General features: G+C 39.9%; 1 protein-coding gene across 1 annotated transcript in view; it reads right to left on the bottom strand.

The window, feature by feature from the left end:
- Nucleotides 1-499: 499 nt before the first annotated feature.
- Nucleotides 500-8,064, bottom strand: part of LOC136844188 (serine/threonine-protein kinase Nek5-like) — a 12,562-nt gene continuing 4,997 nt past the window's right edge. The window contains exons 3-7 of the mRNA XM_067113204.1: nt 5,709-5,807; nt 4,381-4,548; nt 3,816-3,974; nt 2,536-2,682; nt 500-1,189 (exon numbers count right to left, since the gene is read on the bottom strand). Of these exons, the coding sequence (XP_066969305.1) occupies nt 1,064-1,189; nt 2,536-2,682; nt 3,816-3,974; nt 4,381-4,548; nt 5,709-5,807 (699 nt within the window). The 3' untranslated portion in view covers nt 500-1,063. The remainder of the gene's footprint in view (nt 1,190-2,535; nt 2,683-3,815; nt 3,975-4,380; nt 4,549-5,708; nt 5,808-8,064) is intronic.

Raw genomic sequence — 8,064 nt, 5'->3', positions numbered from 1 at the left:
GAAAAAGCACCTTTAATAGTTTTCGTTGTCTTCGTCTAGTCTTTAGCATTTACTGCAAGACTGAGAGTTGTATTCCTTCTCGAAGAGTATAGAAGAACACGATTAAATGAGCAGATTTCACCCAAAAAGGCAAATCGCTTAAAACATTGCTTGACAAAGGCATATCTTGTGTTGATGCAACCTTGAACGGAATCAAGAATTTCGGCCAGATGCCAAGCGCTGGGACCTATGAGGTCACTCAGCGCTGAAACGGAAATCGAAAACAAAAAGGTCTGAAAGAGAATATAAATGGAGGTGCAGTAAAAGGAACGAAAGGGGTTGCAGCAGAACCTTCAGTAATGCCTACAGCGCAATGTATGAGGCGCACTGACGGCACTAACCCCCTTTGAGGCTATTGTCAACTGCTTTTCTCGCTGATTCATAATCATGAAATCCGCCGTTGCAGGATTTAAGAGACATCAGTGAAGTACATTGCTAAGGTATCAAATAAACACCCAACAGTAATTAACTTTTTTGATTTTGAAAAGATTCACAAGGATTCCAGCGATGAAGTAGATGCTGAATAACTTCCAGATTTAATTTATACATTCACAATGCCTTAAAAGTATTAATAGAATGAAGCTTTTAACCCAGCTCCCATCACGTGTAATAGTAACACCTGAGACTGGCAGTTAATAAGTATGTTTTACGTAATTAAACACACATCAATCCACTCCAATCATGCTCTGTTGTCAATAATACAGGAATGATATGGTTTTAATTAAAAACTTAAAATATTGCAAAGATTATTTCTTTATAGTGCTAAAAGACCGCCGTTATATTAAAATGCCACATTAGTTAAGATAAATTCCACATTTTTAGATAGACTGCATCGGCCTGGGCCGTTAGTCTTCCTATTAATATTCTGACCAGGGCAGTAACGGAGACCCCATGATCGCCATCGGCTGTTCTCCGACTTCCTGAGGCGACAGGGTTTGACCAGGACCTCTCTGCCGGATTTGTCCTTCCTTGGGAACATTTCCGACGCCCCTTTTGCCACAGGGAGACCCCAGAATCTGCCTCATTACTTCAGAAGATACTTCAGGCTTTTCCTGACTCTAGAGGCAGAAGGTCGTTCGTCCGGGTCGACGCTGAGGAGGTCCTTGATAAGCTGCTTTGTTTCGCTCGAGTATGAGCCAGGCAGCCGTCCCTGTGATTATACATATGAATTATAAATTGCCAGTTTTTTCTCATTACACTCTGTACCACGAAGAACTTCTTTTAATCTACAATGACTGAATATGTTCAATTTTTTAAAAATTTTTTTATCTCATTTCATCCCTTTTCCCTTTTCGATCGTTCCCCAGTCATCTGCAATCCTGTTATTCATGATTACTTTGTAAAGCCTACCTTACGTATTTGTGTTGGAATGGAATGGAATATAAAATTTAGGCAGAAAGCCAAGCGCTGAGACCTATGAGGTCATTCAGCGCGGAAAGAGAAATTGAAAGTAAAAAGGTTTAAAAGGTGTTACAGGAGGGAAACCTCCGAGCAGTTGCACGATGAGACAATTTTTTAGGAGAGGGTGGAAAGGAAGATGGAAGAAAGAAAATGAATGGAGGTACAGTCAAAAGAATGAAAGGGGTCGTAGCTAGGTGCCGAAGGGACACCGCAGAGAACCTTGAGTAACGCCTACGGAGATACACTGACGGAGCTACCTCTTGGTGTTGTTTGTGGTTTACAATTATCGTAAAACACTCTCCAGTTCAATTTCTTTTATCAGGCTTAATTGCACATTGGACAACAAATGAAACTGTCGTTTAAAACAAGTTCCTTCCTTGATCTTGAGAATATGATAATGTATTGCAATTACATAGGTGAGAAAACTGAAGATGGAAATAAAACTGATTTCTCTGTGAGATCAGATTTGCTAAATGTTATGTTCCTCTTACTTCCTAATGAACAACATATTCTTTGGAAGCCTTAATTTCAAATTAATGGCCCCTGTGGGCTTGTTCCATATAAATAGGGTTCATCCTCTGAATAATAATAATAATAATAATAATAATAATAATAATAATAATAATAATAATAATAATAAAGGTTCTGTTAAACAAAATGGCAGTTTCAACAGCATCTATTTTATATAGTAAGCGCTCAATTCGTCTTAGCATTTGCTTCTCTTGCGCTAGAATGGTTGCAAACAATTGACCGATATTCATTTCTGGGAATGCCATTTTGTTTAACAAAACCTGTATTAAAGAAGGTCTTGTTCCTAATTTTATAATAATAATAATAATAATAATAATAATAATAATAATAATAATAATAATAATAATAATAATAATAATAATACATTTTTAGTACAATACCAAACTTAAGTTTTCCACCCATCAGACAGCACAATTTTTCCCATCAAGCAAAGCTTGCTTACACCTTCCCCCTCCCTAAAAAAAAAAAAAAAATAAGCAAGAGTATACATATCCTTCAAGAGAGTCGTGGCTGAGTTTCAAACGTCAAATGATCAAGGACTTCATCAAAGGCGAGAGTACTTACTAAAGTTCCACGCTTCTCTATGAAATTCAGCATCTCCGAGACATCCCCGAAGGCTGGTTCTAACTTGCACAGTTCGTAGAGAGTGCACCCCAACGACCACATATCTCCTTTGGCATCACAGACCGATCTCAGATGAAGTTCTGGACTCTGAGGGAGAAATCATCAGAGGTAATTCTAGCAGTGTTTGTATGATTTGCGCTATGAATTGTTTCAACTATTTCCGTTACGGTGTAATGAGCCCCAAATATTTCTAACCTCAATTTAGGTCATTTTTGTCAAACATTTAAATATTTTTTTGCCAGCTAATCCAGTGGCTGCATATTAAACAGCAAGGTGATGTTTTGAAACATTTTCTCCTCTCACCTTACTTTCCGAGAATACGTACTTCCATAAAAAATAAAAATATATGCAATATTCAGAATAAAAAAATACATTCACCCCTCTCAAAATTTTTATGTGCCACTCGTGCTTCTGAAAATCTGTTTTCGCAAATAAACATCTCCTGAATATTGTGCTTGCTTTCTAAATTTGTCTCATCTGAAAACTAAAATATCTGCATCAATGAAACAAATAGCTTATTTACCCACTCAGTACTCTTGGGTAATTAAAAGACTTGTCAAATGTTTAGTTCCGTGGGATAACCGTCCAACGTCTTCCTGCTATTCCCGGCCAGATCGTTTGAACACCACCAATGTAAGGTTAAGTACACCCTCAGGCAAGAACTCTAGCCCAAGACTAGATAGGCTGTGGTAGAGAGGCTAGGAAAGAAAGTTTTAAGAACAATGGTTTTATGGTTCCTCCCTCATCCCGAGGACAGCAGAAGTATACCTTAGTTTAACCAGTCCACTGAGCTGATGAACAGCTCTCCTAGGGCTGGCCCGAAGGATTCGACTTATTTGACGTGGCTAAGAGCCAATTGGTTACCTAGCAACGGGAACTACAGCTTATTGTGGAATCCGAACCACATTATAACGAGAAACGGCTTTCTATCACCAGACATAAATTTCTCTAATTCTTCATTGGCCGGTCGGAGAATCGAACGCGGGCCCAGCAGAGTGCTAGCCGAGAACGATACCAACCCGTCCAAAGGAACTAAGCAAAGCAACAGGAATGATTCCCTTACAAGAAAAGTTTCACAGTTTACTAGAGTCAACTATTACTCCAGTCACTTGTCTTTAGACTAGCTCAAAAGGAGGTAAACCTGAACGCCACACCCGCCCACCCACCCACCCGCCCACCCACCGCAAAAACTGCGTCATTCAAACCAGATTTTGACCTACTGAATAAATGACGGTTCCTCTAACAGAAGCCATCACATCTTTCTTAGACCGAAGAATCTTAGCGAGTCCGAAGTCCCCAAGTTTGATGGTTCCATCTTCGTGTTTGAGGATGTTCAGGGGTTTGATGTCCCTGTGGATGACGCCGTTGGAATGCAGATACTGATGGAAAAAAAAAAGGCTTTTGTTTACACTTTGCTAAATTTTGCAAGATTCGAGTTCCTGAGACAAGAGAAAGACCGCATTATTCAAATAATGGCTTTTGTTTACAAGCTGCTAAATTTGTGAGAATTCGAGTTTCTGAGACATGAGAATGACAGCGTTATTCAAATACAGGCTTTTGTTTACACATTGCTAGATTTGTGAGAATTCGAGTTACTGAGATAAGGGAATGATAGCATTATCTAAATAACGGCTTTTGTTTACAAATTGCTAAATTTTGCGAGAATCGAGTTACTGAGACAAGAGAATGATAGCATTTTTCAAATAAAGGCTTTTGTTTACAAATTGCTAAATTTGCGAGAATTCGAGTACACAAAACACATATACAGTATACATAGGGACTTGCCTCAACAGCTCTGACGACGTCTAAAAACCACCCAATGACTCGTGTTTCACGGAAGTATCTCCCAGAGTCCCTTCTATTTTTTATTCTGGTGTGCAGGTCTCCGCCTCCGCAATATTCCACGGCAATTAGGATCCTACATTTTCCATCGCTTTCCGTTCCATCCCAGTCCTGGAACAGATTTTGTGGATTGCTGTATATATTACTGTACGTATATGCATTCTGTATTTCATGAATATCGCCTGTTGCTAACGCATGCGCATGAATCTGCACTCCGCGCATGCGCATGACAACTCTTCCCGCTCCTCTTGGCGCAAGTTGTACGCCTTGCAGTACCTCTCTGTATATACCTGTTTGCCGTATGGAATAAAGCAACCTATGCCTCTGGATATTATTTCTCCATCCCTGCAACCTTCAGTCTTCTCCCACAAGACATCATCACATGTCACCAGATCTGAAAAAATGATTTCCTAGAGATATGGAATTTCATCTCCGATTTTTCTGGGAGTGGAGAATCCGATTCGTTTTGCTGAATTTCAGTGATTTAGAATTCGATCTCTTTTAGGATACGTTTCTTACGTATCGGTAACTGAAAATGAAACTTTCAAAAAAGAAAAAATACCATACATGTAGCACTACGTATCTACGAATAATATGTAAGCCACTAGACAAGCAGATAAATGAGCAAATTAACATATAAATAAAAGTGCAAATAAATAATTAAAATACGAGGAAAGTTGTATGGGGGCAGAAATACAATGCATCTTCGCCTGAACTTCTGAAGTTTTAATAGCACGACACCCTTCTCAGGGAGGCTGTTCCACAGTCCAATAGAGTGAGGTTGAACCAAACACAAAAAATATCTCGTCAACTGTATTAAGGATACTAAGGCGAGTTAAGAACAAAGCAAAAAGCTGGTATTAAAGTACCAAAACATACCTGTCTGGCCTTTGCCACTTCTGTGAAGGAACATCAGATTTGGGCCAAAGGCTAGCCTAGCTGGGACCTATGAGGTCATTCAGCGCTGAAAAGGAAAATTGAGAGTAAAAGGTCTGAAAGGTGTAACAGGAGGAAAACCTCGCAGTTGCGCTGTGAAACTGTTATTAGGAGAAGGTGGAAAGTAAGATGGAAGAAAGAGAATATGAACGGAGGTACAGCAAAAGGAATGAAGGGGGTTGCAGTTAAGGGCCGAAGGGACGCTGCAACGAGCCCGAAGTAACGGTTACAGAGACTACTCCAGTGAAAACAGGATTGGTAGTAGTTTAGCGTAGGTTCCGGGGGAGTGGGCCGAGAATGACATGAACAAGTAAACAAGTAAACAAGGTCCTTACTAAAAACCTGACGATGTTTGGATGCTGCAGACTGCTAAGCAATGTCACCTCCTTCATTGCGTCCTCAAAGATTTCCTCGAATTTTTCGTCAAACGTAATCTGAAAGGGGGATAAACTTGTTACACCAAATAGCTTTTTAGTTTTCTGTGAAAGAAAATTATTGTACCGGCTTTGTCTGTCCGTCCACCCTCAGATCTTAAAAACTGCTGAGGCTAGAGGGCTGCAAATTGGTATGTTGATCATCCACCCTCCAATCATCAAACATACCAAATTGCAGCCTTCTAGCCTCAGTAGTTTTGATTTTATTTAAGGTTAAAGTTAGCCATAATCGTGCCTCTGGCAACGACATACGACAGGCCACTACCGGGCCGTGGTCAATGTTTCATGGGCCGCGGCTCATACAGCATTATAACGAGACCACCGAAAGATAAATCTATTTTCGGTGGCCTTGATTATACGCTGTAGCGGCTGTACAGAAAACTCGATTGCGCCGAAGAAACTTCGGAGCATTTTTTACTCTTTTTTTGCACACTAGGGGAAGAATGACGTCAGCACTCACAAATAAGAGAAACCGTTACATCATCACATTCATTTTAAATATATTAAAACAAGGACTATTAAACAACGATATGGAACATGGCGTAATGATTACAAGGTTTAGAGCATTTCCAATTGTTTCCAGAATTGATTCTGGTAACCATTGGTGTCTATGTAGGTGTTCGTGTGTGTGCGTGTGTGTGTGTGTGAGAGAGAGAGAGAGAGAGAGAGAGAGAGAGAGAGAGAGAGAGAGAGTGTCTGTGTAGGTATGTGTGTGTGTGTGATAGAGGAGAGAGAGAGAGAGAGAGAGAGAGAGAGAGAGAGAGAGAGAGAGAGAGAGAGAGAGAGGGGTGTGTGTGTGTGTGTGTGTGTGTGTGTGTGTGAGAGAGAGAGAGAGAGAGAGAGAGAGAGAGAGAGAGAGAGAGAGAGAGAGAGAGAGTTCAAATTACCTTCGCAAATAACCAACACTTTTTTCCAAGTCCCATTTGGTCTTCGTTCGTTAACAGCTAGTAATCGTAACTCGAACAGGATCTTGTACAAACTCATCCTTTCAAATAAACAGCCGAGTTGTCTCAAAGACATGACGCGCTCTGATGGACCAATTTATTTTTTTTTTACAATTTTCTTTGCTATTTTTTGTAATCTCTCTCTCCTACTTTAGCTTTACTTGATTTTCTGTTAAATAGATAAATCTCTATAAGTTTTTATTCAGTCAGAATAGATAAACCTTTACAACCCTGGTAGCAGTTAGGGAACCAACTTTTAACATTATTCAAAGAACTCCAACAAAAAATATACATTTTCAATTTGAGCTTAAAATAACGGTACATGTTGCTGATAACCTTTTTAAATCCATATGATTTCTTGACAGAAGGATTTCGTTAAAATGCTCGTTTATGTCAGCTTAATTATACCGATGATTCATACAGGCGAATTACGTGAAAAAAAAGTTAAGTATACCTTAGTTGAACCAGACCACTGAGCTGATTAACAGCTCTCCTAGGGCTGGCCCGAAGGATTAGATTTATTTTGCGTGGCTAAGAACCAATTTGTTACCTAGCAACGGGACCTACAGCTTATTGTGGGATCCGAACCACATTATATCGAGAAACGAATTTCTATCACCAGAAATAAATTCCTCTAATTCTTCATTAGCCGGTCGGAGAATCGAACGCGGGGCCAGCAGAGTGCTAGCTGAGAACGGTACCCACCCGTCCAAAGAGGACCTGCGAATTACGTGAGCACCAGGAGAACTAAACATTTAGGAATTTCATAGAGCTTTCATACAGTTTTCTCACACACAAATTTATATTATTACACGAACATATTTTACGTTCTACCTTACTTTCAGAAACAATCTAGCGGATAGAATAGAATATAGAATTTAGGTCAAAGGCCAGGCGCTGGGATCTGTGAGGTCATTCAGCGCTGAAATTGAAGTTGACAGTTAGAAGCTTGTAAGGTGTAATAGGAGGAGAAACTCAAAGCAGCTGCACTTGAGGAAAGTAAAATGGAAGAAAGACTATGAACGGAGGTATAGTAAAAGGGGTCAAGAAGGTTGCAGCTAGGGGCCGAACGGACGCTGCAAAGAACCTTAAGTTGCCTACAGTGCACCACGTGAGGTGCACTGACGTAACCCTAACCCCCTACGGGGATCCGACGTATAACAAATTTACCATAAAGACACATAGCCAACAATATGTCATCAAAGTTGATCAGCTTCGCATTTTCCTCTTGGTAAATATAACATAATTAAAAGCTGATTACTTTCAATCAAAAGTAAAATTTATATCCAGGGAAATCACTGTTTCATAGCACG

Source organism: Macrobrachium rosenbergii, chromosome 12 (genome assembly GCF_040412425.1).
Source record: "Macrobrachium rosenbergii isolate ZJJX-2024 chromosome 12, ASM4041242v1, whole genome shotgun sequence".
Lineage (NCBI taxonomy): Eukaryota > Metazoa > Arthropoda > Malacostraca > Decapoda > Palaemonidae > Macrobrachium > Macrobrachium rosenbergii.
Note: the sequence above shows the minus strand (reverse complement) of the source record. Positions and strands in the feature narration are given on the sequence as shown.